Here is a 21,468-nt window from a genome sequence, read left to right on the forward strand (position 1 = left end):
GATCTCGTTCCTGATTAAGATCCAGCATGCTTAGCACTGCATTGTCATGGGCACAACCACCTGCCTTATCTATCCCAAATGTTAACTGAGCAAGAGAGCTTCTGAAGGCCCAGAGAGAAGGGTTACAGGCCAACAAAACCTTGAGAGAGGCAGTTAGACCAACACTAATTTGTGTTAGCTTTATTATTTCTGGATTACTAACACACTCAGTCAAGTGGTGAGACCAAGACAGCATCCTTCTTCCAAGCTGTGGTAGAGACTCAGTGATAATAGTAAAATGGGATAATCTCAGTCATGCTAATATTAAAATGATCACGGTGTTCTTAACTCTGTCAAGTGTAATAAATGTTTAATCCTTTAAGAGGTTGTTGCCTAGAGTATGCAGGCTTTTGTTTTAATTTCAACTGATAGTACTTTTCATCTCATCATCATGCAGAAGATCATGAATTTAAAAAAAAAACCAACAGTTTATAGTATGGTGCTTCAGCTTTTTAGGAAAGATGACTGAGGAGACAGCACTAATTTTAAGTGCAACTGCATACACTTTTGAATGTAAAAAGGAACATTATCATTATACACATCTGACTGTCTACAGAGACAGACCAGGAATCTGCAAATTCCATGCATTCAGAGGGTGAAAATAGAGGCCTATCTTAAAACAGAAGATCTCCTGAAGAGCCCAAATTAACTCCTACCATACTGCTTTAAAATTAAGTTGCAATTCAACACATGTAACAGAGAAATAATTTTGACTCCTCCTTTTACATTACTCCCATGATTAAAATTAGGTGTTATAGAAATTCTTACACCCTGTTCTCTACCATTAGATAAGGTAAGACATCTGATGTCTTAGTACAGCAAGAAGTCTTAACAAAACCACATTAACTTCAGTTAATTTCAACAGAACGGAAAATTTATCAGTCTGTTTCTGATGGTCAAGGACACCAGCTTCTGGCATAATTCATATGAAATACTGAAAATAATTTTCTTACCGTGCTCCAATGACATCAAAGAGATGCTGCCAGCGATCATTGATTTTGTTGAGTTTATCATCTATTTCTGCAACTCTGCTTTTGTTGCTAGCCTTGATTAGCTGATCGCCCATTTGCTTTAAGTGGATCTTATTTTCACTGAACAGGTTTATTTCTTCCATGCAATCCTGACAAATATAAACAAACATTGCTTAATTCCTGGACAAAACAACACAAACAATCCAAAACTGTTTCTTTTTCCATGTATGTGATGTGAAGTCAGATTTGGCTTGTAAAGGCTGAGGTTTCTAACTTAGCATGTAAAACTCTTCAACTTAAAAAACCAGACAGACAACCAACCCAACCCAACCAAACCAAACAACACAAAACAAAAAAACCCAAACCCTAACAAAAACCACCAATACAAAACAAACACACAAACAAGCAAACCCCTAAAAAAACCAAATCCCTCAATGGAAAAGCACTCTCACAATGAAGCCACTATGAAAAAATAAGCAGCTTAAAAGCCTTTCAAGTGTCAGGAGTAAGTACTTCTAAAAATAGCAGTTTAATGTTCCATTTTTGTCTCTGCTTTCCTGATTTAACACAATTTTTCTATCAAGCTACATCAAAAGAACCCAAACTCAAGTCTAGGAGGGGTTTGTTTTCCTGGCATTCTTATCAAGAGGAGATCTAGGATTAGGTATTGAGACCATTAAGCCATGGGGGAAAATACTACAGCAAAATAATAGTCCTGTTTAAAATCAAGCCAATATGAAAATATTAGAAAGCATTAACTGCATTGGCTACCAAGAAGGGACATACTTAGATTTTATTTTTCATTGTGGTAATTTGTTGTTCACCCTTGACCTACCCTTGTGCTTCTTTGTCCTCTTACTTCCAGTTTCATGACTCTTGACATGAGTGGAAATGATGAGAGCTTTGAGACACTCCCAGGACAACATTGATCCCTAGCAATAAGTCTATGTGTACCCAACAAGCCAGTCCCCCACCACTGAAACTCACATGCATCACACTCCAAGCCTAAATGCAGCCAGGTGGCATTTCTCTTTTGCATCATGCTCCAAGTCTGAACATTGAGAAGATCTATGCTAGAAAAGCTTATCTTCTCACAGAACCCTGAACTTGCTGGGTTTGTATCACATCCTGCTTTTGAGAGGCAAGGAAGAAATGAGGAAGGATGTCTCTATAATGAGCTGTCAGACTGCAATTGAAGAAAAGTGGTGTCACGACTTACCTTCTGCAATTTGTCTATCCTGTCCTCAATGCTGACATCTGCAGTCTGCAACACTTTACTTTCCATTTGCACCAGCCAGGAACACAGCTCCTTATGCTTTTCATTGAACACAATCCAGGTATTGAGCCTGTCTTCGATCTCCTGCTTATGCAGAGACACCTATGGATGGGCACACACATGAACTGCTGGCAACATCTTGCTCAGGGAGGAAACCAGCAACTAAGAACCTTCTAATTTCTAGTCTACATCTGATCACCTTCCATTTTGTAGGAGCATTTACCAAACACATCTAGCTTTCTTCTCAAAGCCAGCAAGCAGATTGTTGTTACATCTTATTTTAGATAGCAGGGCCAAAAGTTGACGAGCAAACACCAGATTCTCCCCCTCAGAGAAAAGAATTCAAGGGAGTGACAGTTTTATAAATAATGCGCTAGTAAAAAATTTTAAATATTACTCAGTGGAAAACTGAAAATACCAAAAAAAGGAATATAAAATATCTATTACTACATGATCTCCATTATATACACCTCAGCGTCATGCAAGTGTGTAGTGTGGAAGCAGGACCAGCTCCATGTAATATCAGGATCAAAATAGGGGCAGCAGGTGACCTCCCACTATATAGCTTCTGTCCTTTCAATTCTAAATTCTTTAAAGAAGGAGCACGAGTTCTAAATCTTTCATGCAAAGGGATGAGGAAAAGCACTGCCTTGGGATACTGGAAAACAATCTCCAAAGTTCTCAACATAAAAGCCTCTCCTGCAGACCCCAGGGATTTCAGAAAGTCTCCCTAAAAGGGCTCTGCTCTGCGATGCTCTCTTGTACCCTCAGCCTCAGAGATACGAGGGCTATATCCCTCATTCTTCCTCTACCACTTGTGGCATCTCCTGTGTACAGAGACAAGTTAATTTGGTTGGTGGAAAAAGAGACTCTGCATGCCAGCAAAACCACTGTTAAATCCTGAAATGCTTTTGGCTCCATTTTTTTCTGCTAAGCACAGGGCAAGGCAGGATTTTAAAAGCAGGAAGCATCTTTTGGATGGCTACACTATACAGACTGGGAGTAAACCAGTAATGAAGCAAAAAATCTCAGACAAGCTTCTAGGAACATGAGTGCTTCAACCACTGCTTTGAACGCTTCTGCATCAGACCAACTGTCCTGGTATCAGCTCCATTTTGCACCCACAGCATGATGCAGGAGCAAACTGAGCATTCCCAAAGAAATTGGGAAAGGTTGTTATTCCCAAGGAATATCAAGGCCTAGGCTCAACCCATACACTATCATTCATTAGGACTGGCCTCTACTGATGCCAGTAGTTGAATCTTTGACCTACATGTACCTTGCAAAGGCAGCTATGAAAAGGCTAATCCCTTGAGTGCATCTGCTCAGTAAGTGTGTTTATGTCCCTGCCCAGTCCGGCACAGGCATCTGGCTGCCCTGCTCCCGTGGTTGTGACAGCTGCAACCACGTCTCGCTCTCAAAAGCCTTTCACCTCTCTGCATTTATACTGCAGATTTTTCTCCACACAATGCATCTTGACTCCTCTCATTTGTTAGCCAAAACAAAGCAGTCATGCTGGCAGCAGAACTGATACAGTCTGCTCCTCTACCCTCCTGTCCAGTGCTGAGCCTCAGTGCAGGCTCTCTGGAGGCTCATTAGGCTATGTAAACATTTCAGTACACCCAGCACTGAACAGATTCTTCCCACTACAGATTTCTGTGTGCCTGACACAGTTGTGTTAATGTCATCCCATTCTTCTCTCCAAGACAGACTGAACAATTTTTTTTCTGAATAAAATCTGAACTTAAATTATTACAGGAAATCACTACTTGGATAGACTGTAGTGGGGGATATATAAAAAAAGAGCTTAATTTTCAGGCTGTTCACCACAGTTGAAATGGCAGCCATCAGCAGTTCACCAAAGCAGGAAAAACAACTAAGTTCTCTCATTTATAAGCTTAACTACAGATTGCTATGAGGAAAATATTTCAGGCATTTTGATTGAAAAATAATGGACTGTATTTCTCAGAAGGTGGATAACATGTCTCTAGAATAATTTTCAGAGTTCAGAAACAATAATGAAAGACATTGATTGTATATTAACTATCCAGTTTAAGATGAGAAAATCTGCTTTCTTCTGGCAATAAAAAAAAAAAAACCCAAAGCAAAACAACACCACCCCCCCAAAAAGAACCCAAATAAAAACCCCAAACCCAACCAAGCAAACAACCAACAACAACAAAATCCAAAACCACAAACAAAAAAAACTCCACCCCAAAAAATATTTCATCACACCTACATTACTGAAATAAGCATAGCTGTTCATTACTCCAGCAACATTCCCATCAAGATTGCTTTACCTTTGCCTGAGTAAGGTTAGGCATGAAATAATAACTCACTTGAATACTTCTTTACAAACCGTACAATAAAACCTATTGACTTGTCAATAAAGAGCTGGGCTTGCTAGGATGTAGAGCTATCCACAATAGACCCCAAGTATTTTACTTCTGTCAATCCTGTTAACAGGACAAAGTAAACACCCATTCAAACTGCATAATAATGTAATGAATCAGGTTCCTATGACTTTGCTGGTAAATGTTCCCCAGCAACTTTACATGCAACACTAAAATTAAATCTAATATAGCAACAAGCCACAAAGAATGCAAATGTTTCACAGTATTTTACTGTTACACAAAAGGCAAGTCAGTTCTCAGGCGTTTAAACCCAAAGAGTTAACATTTTAACACATTTTTGTTATGAACTCCTAGCATTTATTTTTGTTAACATCAAGCTGCAAAGACCTCCCCCTTCCTTTCCCTGTTTCATGCCTTCAGGCAATTCCTGTGTTTATCCCTCTCTCTCCCACCCCCAACCCCTCCCTGCCCGTCCCTTTGGCAGCTCAGAACAAAGCCACCTATTTCAGCAAACAGCTGCATCTGAGCCCTGAGTACTTCAGGCACTCACTAGTTACAAAAGGTTTGCAAATAAACCCCAAAAATAAATCTCAGCAGTTTGTGCCCAGGAAACAAAGGCAAACTTCAGCCCTGGTCAGCTGGACAAGGAGGAGCCCCATTCCCACCCAAGACTACAAAAGTGAGCCAACCACTAAAGAAATCCCATCTGCTAACCAGCTCTCCCTCTGCTGTCAGGCCCTGTGAGTATTCTGCTACAAAAGCCCAGAGGAGGTGAAGACTTACTTGCAAGCAGAGCTCTTCCCACTGCCTGTGCAAATGTTCAACTTGCTCCTTGAGCACCATCATGTCCTCGGTGAGGATGCAATGAGCCAGCTCCATCTTCATGGCCTGCAGCTCCTTCATGTCGTGGGCCCAGTCTGCCAACGACTGCTCCAGCTCCTGCATGGAAATGCACCCAGAACAAGCCTTGGCACTAAGCTCTTCTGGTTTCCAAACCTGCTCCTTAATCCCTGCCTGGGCTGTGGGGGAGGAGAGGAGGGAAATGTGCAGCAGCCTGTGCAGTGCTTGCTGGCTGGACTGGACTGGGGGTCCCTGTGTGTTTGGCTTAGGGCCCATTGGAGCCCCGGGGGAGCTGCTGCTGAGGCACTGGTTGGAGCATCAGCCTCAGTTGCATCCAGAAGTGCCAAAGCACTGCCTGACCCCCTGCAGCTACCCATAGCTCCAGGGTAGCATTTGGGGATTCACATCCAGGAAGGAATGTGCCTGCTTCCCTGAGACTTTTTGGTTTGGGGCTTGTTTGGTTGGGTTTTTTTAAGTTGATTTTGGCCAAGTTGTTTTCCCACCTGCATTTGTTCCAGTTTCAGGTTATTTATTTAAATGTTGAAAAAATAAAATTGGCTTCCTTCTCTAATGCATTATTTCACAAGCACTTGATCAGATTTGTCAAAACTGTGGAGCTTTTAATCTGCTCATTCACAGAAACATTCTCTTTTCAGCTTTGTTCCTCAGTCTCCTCTTTCTAACAAGGCTATAGATTTCCTTATAAGTGTTAAAATTGTCACCTAAAAAGCAGAAACACTGCTGCATGCAGCTTGGAAACATGATGCTGTACACACAAGATACTAAATCTCATTTTGTGAGGCAGCTGCTGGGAAGTGTCACTGCCTCCTCAAAAAAACAAACAAACAAACAAAACTCAACAACAACAAACCACAAAGGATCCAGTTTGTTTCATTTTAGAGGGAAAAAACCCTGTGTTTCTTATCAGGAGCAGAGTGCTGGGTCCAAGTCCTGTGAGCATTTTCACTGGACTTTTGATCCAGTCACTTAGCTGAATAATAATAATAAAAAAATGTGATCTGCTTCCACAGTGGAGAAGAAAAAGAAGAAAAAAAAAAAAATCAGGAAAAAACCCCAAACCCCAAACACACCATAGAATAAAATTCACCTGAGCTCGCAACAAATTACTCCCTACAGAAGTGCACACAGGCATTTATCTATCGTAACAAGGGTTGAATCCCTGCATTAATGGAGCCAATGATAAAATTTCACAGCATTTTCACAGCCTCATGTAAGGTCCAGGCTTGAGGAAAAAACAGCTTTATTCCACAGAAGAGTGAAATGCAGGGAGAGGAAAGGAAGTCTCTCTTCCCCAAGCCATTTTGGCCATTCATTTTATTTCACTGTGACACTCAAGAGCTGAACTGCACTGTCACTGTCTGACCCTGACACCACTCCAGCTAAATTTCTCTTACAGGAGCTGTGTGGTATCATCTCACAAGTAACTCAGGGCTACAGCAAAACTGCTGCCCTAGCAGTAGAAGGCAGCCAGAACTCACAAAGAAGATTTTAGACAGCTGATAATGAGTTCAAAGCCTTAGCTCGTTATTACACTTATTCATTCCCACTGCAGAGGTCAACAATCCACTTAATAAAAGGATGATGAAAGACTGACCAGCGCAGACCACACGTCTCCTATCCCTTGGAAAAGCTTCCTTTGCCATTTAATTTTCATGGAGCACTAGGTGCTGCAAGGGCTTTTGCCACTCCCTTACTCTTAATTTTCCTTCTCTAATTATTCTCACATCTGCATGGTGCTTTGTAGGCTTACAAGGTGTCTTGCCTGAGGAACTGCCTGTCCAAAATGGATTGGAAAACAAAAAGAGAGATTTGGCTGTGAGGAGAGCAGCCAAGTGAGCTGAGATCAGGGAGATTCTTCCCTTTGCTTTAAAAAACTGCTTAGTTATAAATTCAGGAATAGGAAGCAGAGGCAAGGAAAAAAGTCTAAACATTACTACTACTCTTGTAATCTCCTTTGGGCTTTTCAGATTGACAGCAATCAGGACATAAAAGACAGAAATTCAGTGTCCCTAAGTGCAGGTAAGAGGAAGAATCGATTTCACTGGGATCAGGTGTTGTGCAAAGACTGTTGTATGGCTGTTCAATACCTTAACGTGTTCCTTGGCTTTGTAGAGCTCTTCACGTTCAACTGGAAGTGGATCTTTTACTTTCTCCTTCAGCTCTTGCAGCCTGCTTTCTAAGTCCTTGCTTTGCTTTTCACAGGAGTCCCAACTCTGCTCAAGGAGGTTATAAAAGGTTTATACTGTATGATGACATGTTACACCATATGGATTCATCACAAAACAGCCTCTTCAACCACTGAAATTCATAATCATGTGCTCTGGTCATTTGGATTTTCTTTTAGATACACTGCACTACCCAGAATAATTAGGTGCCTGGATTTGCAGAAGAACTTGTGCCCTCTCTTGCATTTCAGGTTTGTTTTGTCCCACCTGAGAGGCTTTTAGCAGGTATAGCTACATGCTGTCTAGCCATGAAAGCAATCACTGCTCCAAGGAAATAAACATGACCTCCCTTTCTGTTTAGAAGTGAAACAGGAGGAGCAAAAAGTCATGCTAACACCCTTGAACCTCAATTTTAGATCAGGCTTCATCGTCTGTAGCAGGGAAGAGCTCCAGGCCCTATGAAGCATGAGAACAATCAGAGTGGGAACATCCATTGTAGGAGCAAATGGATGACAACCCCATTTTCCTTTGGAGAAGCAGGGAACCACAGATTTAGATTCCCACCAGCCCTGATGGCACAGGGGAGGCACCTCCCACAAAATAGAGAGCAGCTGCTCAGCATTTGCCTTGTTGCTACAGAGCTCAGGCCTGGCATGGCTTGGAAGGGAAGGTCTTGAGACCCAACACTAGAGAAGCAGGTGCTGCTCCTCCCAGGGGACAGCATCATCTACCTGTAGGGTGTTGGCCAGCTGCAGTGTCATTTTCTCCAGCTCCACCTGGGTGTCCCCCCAGCTCTGCTGTAACTGGCTGAGCTGCTCCTGGAGAACAGCACTGGTCTCTGGATCCGAGACAGAGCGCAGCTTCTCCCCAGCATCGATGACTACGGAGAACATGGCTTGCCACCTCTGCAGAATCACTGCCTTACTCTTCAAGAGAAAGAAAAATTAAGTTTCTAAGTAGTTCTTAGCAAAAGGTTTAGAAGGCCACTGCTGACATTTCACTTGGGAGGAAGTGAAGACTCCCAAAGGGCACAGGGCACTAAATTGTTCACATTTATAGAAGAGTAATTTCAGAAAGAAACAGATCCCTTCTGATCTATGAAACTATCCAATAGCTTTTCACAGACTCAGGTGCAGCAGTCTGAGTTATTGTGATCCAAAATGTAGTTCAAGTTCTGTCAGCACCTCTAGAATCAACCACTAAGGCAAATTTTTCAGAGGCAACAGCTCCGTTAATCATGACATACTCCAAGTGAAGTAAGCCAACAATAATCATCTGCCTACAATACAAACTGGTGTATGGCACAAGCAGAGCTGATCATTGTTTCTTTCTGTAAAGCGACAGCAGGAAGAAGGGCAATTTGGAGAGGAAGGAATCTTTCTGGATTCTCTCACTAATGAAAAGCAGAAGCACTCACCTACTGAAAAATCATCTCTACACAGCAGGTAAAAAGAATGATGAAATCAATAGGGCAAGTACCAAATGGAATAGGGCTAAGGTGTTAATCCATCAGCATTAGGTGTGGGACACAATAAATCTCGGCTATGTAAGCAGCATTCAATAAAGTATTTGTGAAAGATTTCAGATTGCCTTTAGCAACTGTTGTTTCTGGATACATACAAGCCCAGGAAGTGCATAATTGCATGAAAAACCAAGACAGTAAAAATTAGCAGAGGAAAGACTTTTCCAAGGCAATAAAAGAACACAGTTTTTAGATTTGTGAAAAATAAATACAGTACCTTGAAATCTTTAATTAGATTTCTAAGCTGGCAAAGGCTATGGCAGTCCTGGTTCTTCACAGCTGTGATGAAGCTGTTTGTATTAGCAAGAAATCTGCTGAGACTCAGCAGGGAACTCCTGAAGAGCTGCCACTGTCTCATGAGTTCATCGATATCCTTCTTCCTCTGCTGAACCATCCAGCTAACCTTTTGCCACTGCTCTTTCATCAATGTGACCTTGGCAATAATCTCTCTTCTGAAAAAGAAAAGTATTAAGCCTTAACATTCTTCGACCTCAAGGCTCCATTTCATAAGAACAGTCTTGGACTTCTGTTTGTAGTTTTGTATTCCAACTACAATACCCACATTGCAACAAACTCTGTGCTCTGCCACAAGGAGCCTTAAGCTCAGCCCTGCTCTCTGTTTTCCATCTTTTTGAGCAATCCAAAAACCTACTTACATAAGAATGGATCATACATGTCATTGCTGCTATTGTGGTAAGAATCAAGAAGGGTTTAGAAGGGTCTAGGAGAGGAAAAGGATCCTTCGTATGCAGCATCCTCACTACCCTGTGTAAGAAGGCAGCTTCTCAGCCACAGCTACAGTTTCAACAGGTGCAGGGCAGCAGGAGACAAGGGAAGCCTCCTCTTCAGGGGAAGTTGCTTTTGTTAGGCAGGACACAGAGTTACTATCCAAAATGCAGTCTGGCCATGGCACCAGTGTTCTTCCCATAGCACCTCTTCACATCTTTGCAAAGTGTGCCAGAAGGCAATCTAAAGAGTAAACCCAGTCAAGAATTTTGGGGTTGTGTCTTCATGACAGCAAAGATACAATACCAACTCTGTTGAAGAGATCATATTTGCTAAATTACTAAGGTCTAAGGGAGTAAAACAAATAGATTACCTTTTCTCTGCTTCTACAGATTCCAAGGAAGGTAGAACTTTTTCTATGATAGAATTAAATCTCTGCTGATTTATGGAAACCTCAGTTTGCAGCCTCTGAAAATAGGAGAATAACCGCTGTAACTGTTTACTGAACAACCATTGCAATGAAAGCTGGTCCTGCTCCTCTGCAGTGACAGCATTTATTTACTTTTAGATGTTTAAAACTCTGTTATTAAGTGCTAGTGTCAAAGGCATCCTAAAAGATCCCACACTGCTGGGATACCAGGAGGCATTTGCACATATGTGATAGCAGAACCCACTAGGAGCTGTACATGAACAGGCAGTCTGGAGCCTAATGTTTGCTGCACTCATTCACAAGAAATGCAATCTACACAGAAACCTCTAGAAAAGGTACCAAAAAAAAAACCCTACTTGAAAGGGTGAATTTACAAGTTACCACAACAAGAAAAGGTTTATTGAATTAATTAGGAAGTCTACGTAAAAGACAGAAAATTAACTTTCTGTGGACCCTAATGAAAAGATCACTAGCATGCAGAGACTGAACACTGAATACATAGAAGTGAGCAGTATAAAGCTGTGGGTTGTTGTGGCAGCACAAAGCTCACTCTAACAGTTCATGATGTTTACCATTTACCACATGATTGTTTTTCCATCTTCCTGTCAGTGAGACAAAGTCTTTAGATAGACACTTTGCTTAGAACTGCATCCACATGCTACTGCTAGCATGCAAGGTACCTTCTCCTCTAAACAGATCCTTGACACAGAGATGAAGCACCATCTCTCCATAATAAACAGCAAGTGTTTGGAAAAATGCCACTGAGTCAGATTTCCAGCAAAATCTAATAATTGGTCAAAACAGAACTAAGCTTGGTAACATTTTGTTTAAATGCAGTTCTTCTGAAAACTGGTAGCCTGTTACTTGCCACAGGCTTCAAGTGCTCTGGGACAGACAAAGAGGCAAGTAACCTCAGGGTTGGAGAAATCTATGATTTCCATGAAGCAGCACTTCAGGATGCACTCCTAAAGGTCTGATCCCTCCAAAAAGGTTCCAGCCATTTTGGAAAAGAATTTTCACCTTTCAGAGTTTTCCTTTGAATAGGTGCTGGCCACATTTCAAGAGTGAAATGCTCTGTAAAATTCTGCCCAGATTCAACTGAAAAAGGCATGGCACTTTCTAGTGATTTCCTCCAACCTTCACCAGTCAAGAAGATGCTTCCATTGTTAGATTAAGCTTTACCTCATACACTCTTTGTTGCTCTTGCAGTTCTTCAAACCGTCCTGGAATACTTGTTTTTAAGGTCTCACTCATTTTTTCTAGGAACTTCATCCACTTCTCACATTTCTGAAAGAATTTGTTTTCATCACTTTGAGTTTCCTCAAGCACGCTGCAAAACAAATGAAAACATAGAATCACAGAATGCACTGGCCTGTAAGGGAGCTCTGGAGGTCTAGTCCAACCCCATCACAATCTATTGTGTTGGTTGTTTTAATGGGTATCTTGGCCTAAAGCCTAACACAGTGGTTGGTAATACTAACATAGCAAGGTCTTGCTTGGAACTTTGCTACTCTTTCCACCTACAAACATCCAGACTCTTCCTTCAAGTGACTCTTCTTTCAAGTGACTTGGAATACAAACAGCCACTGAATATTGAAAATTGAAAACACAGGAATCAAACTGGGACAGCCCCTGAGAAAGCTGAGTAAAGATTGCAAAACTTCTCATGCTTTAATTCAATTTTGAATTTCCTCACGGAGAAGAAAACAGGTAGTAGTGATTTTCTGTTTGCATTACATACCTGCAGCGTTCCAGAGCAGCTGCTGTTTTCTGACTCCACTGGCGAGCCAGGTTCTGCATTTTCTTCAGGGTGAAATCAGTGAGTGGCAACTTAATGCTTGCTTCATTCAGACTCTCTATGCACGGAGAAAGTGAAGCAAGCTCCAGTGTGTGATTCTGGAAGTTACCAAAAAAAACAAACAAAAACCAAACAAAATGAATTGTGAAAAATACTGCCTTTCGTTCATCTCAAAGAAATACAGAAGTCTCTTCTGTAGGAGGCATTCAAATAGAATGCATTGAAAATGCCAACCCCAAAACCTCCCAACATTTCAGTGTTAACTTCAAAGAATATGGAAAACAAAAAAAGTAACTGCTGTCTTACAGTGGGCTCCTTTTCCCAGCAGTACTGAACAGATATCCAAGAGCTGGGACTTGTAGATTTACTTTGTACCTTACAATGAGGGCAACAGGGTAGCTCCAGTGTAAAGCTGGAGATAAAAATCTCCCATCAACCCTCAATCTATGCAATTTTCCTTCCCTCCATGCAGGCATTTGTTCTGCAAGGCACAGCTAAAGTTCTTCTGAATCGTTGTCTTTTGTGTTCCAAATGGGATTATAGTTACTCTGATAAAAGTACTGCAGATACGATACTTAGAACCCAAAAGAGTTCCTTGAAGTAGGCAAGAGCTGAAATCCTACAGACACTTCAAATCTGAGTAGTATCTTTTTGTACTTGGGGATCCAAACATACCATGAGCAATTCTGAGTTGTCTGTTTCTCCCTCTAGACGGAGACTATCCAAGGCATCTGTGCACTTCTTGACGCGACCCTCCTGCATTTCAAGGCAGTTCTTGAAATCCTCCAGTTGTAAAAGATCGAACTAGGGTGAACATTGCATATTTACATTAATTATTATTTAATGCACATCAGTATACAGAAAGGAGCAATAAGCACTATTGTCAGGAAAATAAACACATGCTATATCCAAACTCCAATATATAACTCACTGATTTTCTTCCATTTTTTCACTGGGTAAGAGGGAAATTTAAGGCAAAACTAAGAACAAGAAACTGAGTCTCTGAATCCTGAGATATTCATATCTATCTGGAAGAAACAGGGGCATCTGCAACTCCTTTTCATAGCTTTGGGCTGCTTGCTTTATTGTGAAAGCCAAAACTTAGATCAGAAGAGAGAAGAAACTTGTGACCGTGAGCTTCCCCTGAGCTACACAGAGGGGCTAATGCTACATGCCCTGCAGCCAAGGTTGTGCAGCTCACATGAGCTCTGTGGGGAGAATAACTGGGGCTGCAATTAAAATTATTTGTTCAGTAAGTTGGTTTCTTTGGGTGAGGGAGAAGAGCACTGGGAAAGCTTTTTCTTTCCTGCTAGAATTAAGCTCCACATCTCTAAGAACACTGAAACGGCAACATTTTATAAGTGGTTGTGTGGTAGTGATACAGGGCTGCGCCAGGGAAAATGACTACACAGAAATGAAGTTTTTCATGGAGCAAAAAGTTCACAGGGAATATGAGGGATATGTCTTTGTCATCACAAAGATATCTGGCTTCTAGTCACTGAACTGTGGTGGTAGATGGAGTTACAAATAAAGCTGGCTGAAAATTTCTGGCTGAATTTGGGCTTACTGTAGAATAGAACAATTTGTTGAAACCAGACTTTTTCACAGGAATAGACTAGCTTTATACCAGTACATGTACAGCAGGACATTTGCTTGGAAGTTTTCTCAGGAGTACCTGTGCAGAGGGGAAATTAATGCACTCATGGAGGCAGAACATCATATGGTGAAACCTGGATCCAGGTCCCTCCCTCCTCTGTCTGAACACAGATTGAATCTGGTCTTCAAAATTAAGAAGTGTCATTTTTCAGTATTCAGTATTCAGTATTCAGTATCACTAAGGTTGGAAGAGACCTCAAAGATCATTGAGTCCAACCTGTCACCACAGACCACATGGCTAGAGTAGGGAGGACACTACTGCCCACTGCAGGCTTGAACTTTACTGAAATTTTATTTCAGTTCAAGAACTACAGGGAGCATTTACCTCAAACTGACATATAATTTAGTACTCAAAAAATACCTCAAATTCATCTAATTTCCTCTCCAACATCTTTTCCAAATAGGATGCTCTCTGGAGTGGCTGCAGCTTCTCCAACAGGACATCTTGTGCAGCTGTCCCAGCCTGCTGTTTTATCTGATCAGCCAGCAAAGAAATCTGAGTATGGCATCCTGCTATGTTTTGAAGGCCATACTGTAAATTCTGATGAGAGAAGAGGACAGGAAAAAAAAAAAAGTCAGAAAATTAATCAGATTGCCATTCATGTGCCACTTCCAGTTAGTATCTTTCATTGCTGTAACCAAGCTCTTTTGTTGATGTCCTCCAGGTGTCAAATTCAGCTTCAGTCTTGTAGTTGTAGGATAATAGGAATTGTATCTGTTGATTCTAGTGCTGGGACTGACACAGTTCAAAGTCCAATGGAACACCAGTGACTTCAGGCAGTGGGATACTACTGCTACAGAAAAGGAAGGAAATCAGACTATGCCTCCCTACAGAATAGATGTACACTAGTAGATGGAGAAACTGGCCCACACTGAAGAGCAGATGCTATTACATTACAAACATCCCAGTACCTTGGATCTATTAGTGACTGAAATCTATGGCTTTGGTTTTATTTGTTCCCCTTCACTACAGAAATGATGCTATTAAATTCTAAAGGCAGCAGGAGAACACATACTTGTTACTATGTAGTTTGTTATTTTTGACCTGGACAACAGTCATTTACTTTTAGCAATGAACCTCCCTGGGATTTGCCACTGGATATTGTCTTTTCTGTGCGTCATGAACACAGACTTCTGATCGACAGGAAAGAGCAGATGTGTTTCCCTAAAAAGCAACATGGCTCTTAGTTCCCAACCCCAGTGTTTGGAACAGATCATATTGTAAACTGCCACTTCAATCATTTACTAAATAACCCATTTCTTACTCTCTATGAGACTTTTTTATTTACTGTGGTGACAGAGTTCCATAAAAACATAATCTTTCCAAATATATCCTAGAAGAGAAGAGCGGAGACATTAAAACACAGTTTTGCCATGCACATTTGTTTTAAAATACACTTCCCTCATATGTCATATCACTTCTCCCCATCCTCCTTATTCACCACTTTCAAAAAACCCAACAAACTGAGTGTCCTACCCAGGCATCCAGGCATCTCACGGCACTCTAGTGGTCAGGCCTTGCTTAGCAGGTGCAATACTTTCCAAAGACTTCCAGAAAATGTAAAGCCTATTTGGCTGACATACTGATGAATTTACATTATAGCCATTAACAGAATAGAAGAAAGAGAAAATGGTTTGGTCTAAGCTTTGTTGCTGTCAGCTGTTACTGACACAGCAAGAAACACAGGAGCTCTCTTTCCCATAATATGGAGATTCTTCACTGGCCACATGCAAAATGGAGTGCTTTCAAGTTCTTCCAGTATGTGACTAGAGGTTCATAAAGCATGATGAATCATTGCTCTGTCCTGAAATAAGGATTATTATGTTCCCTTATTGCAGTCTGAAAGAACCAAAAATGTCAGAACCTAATGACAGCTTTGCTGCCTGTGAGCCAAATGTACCCTGTGGTCTCAGCATGACATCTCATCTGCCTAAAGTCAGAAGCAATTAGGATAATCTAATGAGCTTAGAAATCTGTGACTTTATCAAACTAGGCCAAAAAAACCCAAAAAACCCACCAACATACCAAACCCAAATAAAACAAATGTAAAGACTTTAGAAGACATCAAGATGTCCCTCTATTCTGGAAACCTGGTCTTTTCCCCCTAGCTATAGTGCTAGTCGATGTTATCTCTTCTCCCAAGCAGCATCCCATGAAGTAAATAATTTTGTCTAATGATTCCTTCCAACACAGCCTGATTCTTTCTATACAGCAGAAAGGGGCAGAGAAAGAATATGATTTCTCCCTTCTGCTTTCTTCTCATCCTATGCAACTCTGGTTTGGGCTCAGGATCTGGGCAAAGTATTTAAAGGAAATACAAGGATGCCTGTTAGTGGATAAACCTCACAGATTATACATCTACTGAGTGGATTTAGGGGAGAAGAGGAGAAAGTGTTCTTTTGATTTGTTTCTCAAAAAGGTTTCTGGTTTGTTCTAGGCAGCAGAAACATATTCATGTACCTTTATATCCTGTATCCTCTGCTTCAGGGTTTCTATCATGTTATCCTCAGGCACACAAGCATCTAAGAGATGAGTGCACTGATCTTGGTACTGTTGTAACTTGGCTGCTGCCTCAGTGCATAGAGTATCAAAGGGCTCCCAAAGCTGCAGAGTCACTTGTGCTGCCCGCAACTGATCTGTGATGTCTTCATTCACTGAGTTCCACCTGCCAACATATCAAAGCATAAAAGCATTTTCCTAGTAGATTCTCCTCCAGAATATGATTTGGTGTAGGATTCCTGTGGGAGTTTCTTTGTATTCATACCCATGTTACTGAAAGCCCACTGGCATAGCACCATTTTGTGCTCTGTGAGCCATCACAAAAAAAATAGTAGCAGCTGCTCCTCACACAGTTACCCTGAGAAAGGTGAGTTGTTCTAATACAGATTTAAAAATCTGACAGACCTCAAGTCCTGTCTCAGCACATTTCTTTCTGAAATACTAATTGCACAAGCTTACCTATCATGAGCCCTCATGCACTTCTGGTCAATGATATCTGCAAAAGATGGGGAGCAGTGCTTCTTCAGGTTACTGGCTGCAGCCTGGAGCTTGGCCCAACATTCTTCATCATTTTCTGATTCATCTTGAAGGGACTGCAAAAGAGATCATTGCAATTAGTTGTGACCATAAATGACCCAAGTATAGCTTCCCCTGTACAGAAGGATAAGGATAGGGTAGCAAGAATGGCACAGATTTGCAGCACAGATTGAAATGCTTGTGAAAAATGTAATGCCTGATCCTAAAAACTGAACTGCAAATAATGGTTAATGTAGCCTGTGTCATGGACTGGTACAGTGGCTGGGACATAGTACCCTAAGGGGAGTGCTCAAGTCACACATCTAGAGACACGGCCCCTTCACCAGTTTTCTCCCAGGTCCCCTTCATTTCTGCAGTGAGTCCCAGCAGTGATGCACAGGCATCTCCTTTCAGGTTATCCTACAGCCTTATAGTAAGGCTTTTCCCTCAGAAGCACAAGCAAAGTGAAAAATTTCCTTTTGAGCAATGAGCTGAGAACCAGTATCTTTCACATAAATGGTGAGAGTAACCTTGAGGCAAACACACACAACAATGGCATTAGGTTGTCCTTTGAAGGTGTGCCTTCAGCCAGTCTTCCTGCTGCCCATGTGAATTAGACATGAACCGAGTAGACATTAGCATGAGGGAAGGTGGTGGAGTGCACGTCTACCTGGACACCCAGGTACAAGGGAGTCTGAGGACCTGGTGCTTCATATGGGGATGCCTTCCAGCATGGGGAGAACACTAAAAAGTCAAGGGATCATTGTAATCCAAAATGGAGGTTCTGCTAGTCCACAGCAAGGCAGATGTTGTAGCAGCTGACCTGTACTTTTGTCCTGAACTCTGGTATATAAATTGCACCCAAGTTGAACTGATATGCTAAATAAAGAACAAAATCTAGAAATAGTCCTCCCTGCTTCTGGAGGTGAAAAATAAAAGAAAATATTCTACTTCAACACAGCACTATATAAAGAGGAAAATGATTAGATAACCTTTTCTGTCTTCTTTTTCAGGAGAGTTTGATCGATTGTTTATTGGTTTAAAGGCACAGAAAGAAGTACAAAAGCAAGAGACAACTTCAGTAGATTTACCTGGAGAGTTTTGATCTCATTTTTCAAATATTCCAGTGACAGCACAGAAGGTTTGCACTGGTTTATGCAGTATAAATATCTTATTGTCTTCAGGCTGACATCTGTATAAGCTTCATCATATATTTTCCACTGCTCCACTATTGACTGAACTGAGGTCTTTAAATGTGCAACCTGAAAACAAACCACTTTGGTTACATATTTCTGTGGTAGTTCTGACACATAAATTACATTCAAGTTGATTTAAAAAACAAAGCTCAATGCTCACTCCATGACAATCTACAAGAATTTCACAAGTTGGCATACTTTCTTACTTGGTAAGGAATTGTGCAGGCTTCAGATCAAGCCACAAATAGTATTTAGAGTGAAGTACAAGAATTTACTGGAAATAAGGATGTCACCAGAGTTCAAGGTAGCACTATTCCATCAGCCACAACTCAAAAAGCAAAAAAAGCAAAAGAATACTGAAATAATAAATTGCTTATTCCTTCCTGCCAATATCAGCCTGAAGTGGGAGGAAGCTGAGAGCATTAATCTTCTTAGGAAGCAGATAGTTTGATCCAGAGACCAAGTTTCCTTATAATGAAAAATCCAGCAGAAATTATTCTGTATGGAAGACAGCACTGCAAGACTCTGGAGAGTTATCATCCCTCGTGTCATTTTGCTCTAACAACGCAGGCTCACTGGAGCCAGCCTAGCTACTTCAGGATTCTCATATAAAATTAAAGGAGGGCAGTGTTCCTTGTTTTGTATGCCTCTTGCATTATTGCAGTTATTTTAGCTGTATTGGGGCAAGCATGGCTTCCATTTGCCACACACTCCAAGACATTGCAAACTCACAGTCCTGCTCCAGGGGGCGTTTGTCATTCTATAGTTCTGTAGCAGGGAGGTACCTCAGGCATGCCCTAGGTTAGACAAAACAGGCACCCACTTCACTACCTATTTTTGGTCATGCCAGTACCAGCCGCTTTGAGAAGAGAATGAAAACAGACAAACAAGCAGTTGAGTCTCCAAGGCACTTTGCAAAGCTCAGGTTCAGTTCTGACTCTGCACACAACGAAAGACTGAAACTTTTCTACAGCAGCTGACCACAAACAGGCTGCACAGTTCATTGGATCCTAGCATCCTAGTTCCCAGCACACATGAGTTGATGGATTAATCATCCCTGGTCTCATCTGAATCATGGTCTAGGTGGGAGGAATCTCTAATTGCTTTTTGTAGCCTGCAGCTAATTACTGCCCACACAAGGAAGATGTAAAGACATTGTGCTTGGGAAATTTCTGTAGGCCACAGACTTTTTGTCTTGAGATCAACCTATGGACAACACACTCAAGATATCACATTTCCTTAGCCTTACATGTGAAATCACAGCCTGGCTCTGGAAAGAGAGCTGCACTTGGTGTTTCACTGAACTTGCAGACAACTAAGCTGTAAGAACATTCTGTAGTGTGCAAGTTCAATACTTAAGTTATAAAAATACTAAAATTAATATGACCTGTGGGGACTTCAAAAAGGAAAAAAAAATACTAGACTGCCAATCCTGCCTATTAATATCCCCAGCTCTACAGCAGAAGGAAAAGCTTTCATCATGTATACACACAAAAATTTCTCTGCTTTCTTGTTAAGAGATAGTCTCATCATTTTTCTTGAAACTGAACCAAGAAGCAGAAGGCTCATCCTGGACTGAAGGCTCATAATGGACTGACACCTCATCTGGAAGAGTTCCACCAAAAGGGTTCAAGGTTTCACAAAGTTTTAAGGAGCAAATGTAAGGCATTTATAAAAGAAAGCATAAGGGACTCTTTAATTGTAAACATGATCACTGCACCACCTCTAATCTTCTATGATATGTGGCTATTTATTATCACAAATTTTAATCAATAAATGTACTCATTATGATACCTCCTGTGCCTATCGATTACATCTAGATCAAAAAGATCCATTCCAAGTATAAAGATAATCTAACTGTAAAAACACACTGATGGGGAATAAATTTGCAGGGGAAAGCAATCTGCCAGTTTCTCCTTGAAGCCGGAAAAGCCATCCAGCTGTGTGGATGAAAGAGGAACTGGGAGATGGCGTGAGAACAAGGCAGGAACAGGCAGCTTCCACCAGAGTAGCACAGGTGAAAAAGATCAGGGTAAGAGAAAGAAACAGATTCAGTAAGAGTTTAAGAGAAATGCTTTCAACTTAACAGAAAAAGAGCAGTGCTATTTCTTTATTTTCTGAAACTGCACATGGGTGTCTGTCCCTCCTCTCCTTATATTCAAACTTCTTTGAGATCAGACTGTTTTTCTCCCTCAACCCTGGAAATCAATTAATTTACACTATGATAAAGACTTAAAAGAAAATTCTTAAAAAGGTTAAGAGCAAGTAATACCGTGCATCTTTTTTGTACCAGCTTCTGTCATCCTACTGAAGATCATTAATAAAACTAGTGCTAGAGATATGTAGTGGGGAAATGTGAATGCAAACAAAGCTTTTACCTGGCTTACAATGCTGTCCATCATTTCACATAGTTCAGGTATCTTGAGAGACAGAGCTTCTGGGGTGTGGTCTGCATCCCCATTGAAAGCCAAACTCTGTTTGAGCTCATCAAGTGTTTTGGATTTAATTGAGAGTTGACTTTCTAGCTCCTAAGTGTAAAAAAGAAAACCAAACCAACAAACAAAAGGAAGATAAATAAGATCTTTTAATGAGACCACAGAAAAAAACTTCTTTGTGAGGAGCTTAGATAAACATTCCTTCTTTATAACCAGTTCTGTGCAGTTTTCTGCCATGCAACAGCACCACCGTTTCAACTCTGATAAAAACACTGCTTAGCAAGAACTCAGAATGACAGTGGCTGCTTTGGTTTCCTACAGGTAGTGTTAGAATCAATCCGTTTACTATCAGCACAAGCACTGAACATCATTGTTGGTAAGGAAATCATCAGGAGCTAGTTCCTCAGCCACTGTGCAGGGCTCTCTGTACCTGTCCAGATGCAAAAGTTTTTCTACTAATGCAGCTGAACTTTCCCTTGAGCAGGCTGGGTTCCTTAGCATTTGGGTCCTTCTCTGCTCCAGCAGACCAACCTAAGTTGGTCTGGATTACAATTGAATAGGAACCGATGAGGATCCCTGACATTCTAGCAATTTCTAGAAAGTTATTTGCAGCTTGAACTCTTAGTCAGAGGCTTCTCCCATGGGAGAATCCTCACTAAAACCAATGGAGATGCCTGGGAGAATAACTTCCCCCCAACACAATCAGCAGCATGATAAGAAAGTCTTTACATGCCGGAGAAAGCTCAGCAATAAGTTTTTTACAACATGAGTAAATATCCATGCACACAACAGGTCATAACACTTTCCTTTATTACACTTAAAGTGATGACTTTTTTCTATCCACTTACTGCCCCCACAACGTTTTCATATTTGGACCTCCTTTTCATTGTGCAAACTAATGTTAATGAAACATTTTAGCCACCTGCATCCTGGCATGGTGTCTTGCTGGTCCCTCAATATGTTTCAGAGTGCTTCAGAGAGACAAGGAACTCAGAATGTATCAGAGCACCCTAGGCAATAAAA

The 21,468-nt window shown here is 41.2% G+C and overlaps 1 protein-coding gene across 4 annotated transcripts in view; it reads right to left on the minus strand.

The window, feature by feature from the left end:
- Positions 1–21,468, minus strand: part of LOC137446378 (nesprin-2-like) — a 190,285-nt gene that overhangs the window by 34,293 nt on the left and 134,524 nt on the right. For all 4 annotated transcript variants that reach the window (XM_068148919.1, XM_068148917.1, XM_068148916.1 and 1 more), the window contains 15 exons: positions 20,389–20,538; positions 17,906–18,076; positions 16,758–16,891; positions 16,260–16,464; positions 14,160–14,339; positions 12,818–12,946; positions 12,086–12,240; positions 11,527–11,674; positions 10,288–10,382; positions 9,406–9,640; positions 8,398–8,592; positions 7,589–7,714; positions 5,424–5,579; positions 2,230–2,388; positions 993–1,159 (listed from right to left, as the gene is read on the minus strand). In XM_068148919.1, the coding sequence (XP_068005020.1) occupies positions 993–1,159; positions 2,230–2,388; positions 5,424–5,579; positions 7,589–7,714; positions 8,398–8,592; positions 9,406–9,640; positions 10,288–10,382; positions 11,527–11,674; positions 12,086–12,240; positions 12,818–12,946; positions 14,160–14,339; positions 16,260–16,464; positions 16,758–16,891; positions 17,906–18,076; positions 20,389–20,538 (2,405 nt within the window). The remainder of the gene's footprint in view (positions 1–992; positions 1,160–2,229; positions 2,389–5,423; positions 5,580–7,588; positions 7,715–8,397; positions 8,593–9,405; positions 9,641–10,287; positions 10,383–11,526; positions 11,675–12,085; positions 12,241–12,817; positions 12,947–14,159; positions 14,340–16,259; positions 16,465–16,757; positions 16,892–17,905; positions 18,077–20,388; positions 20,539–21,468) is intronic.

The sequence above is a fragment of the Melanerpes formicivorus genome, unplaced genomic scaffold, assembly GCF_026170545.1.
Source record: "Melanerpes formicivorus ecotype bairdi unplaced genomic scaffold, bMelFor1.0.p_v2 SCAF_17, whole genome shotgun sequence".
Lineage (NCBI taxonomy): Eukaryota > Metazoa > Chordata > Aves > Piciformes > Picidae > Melanerpes > Melanerpes formicivorus.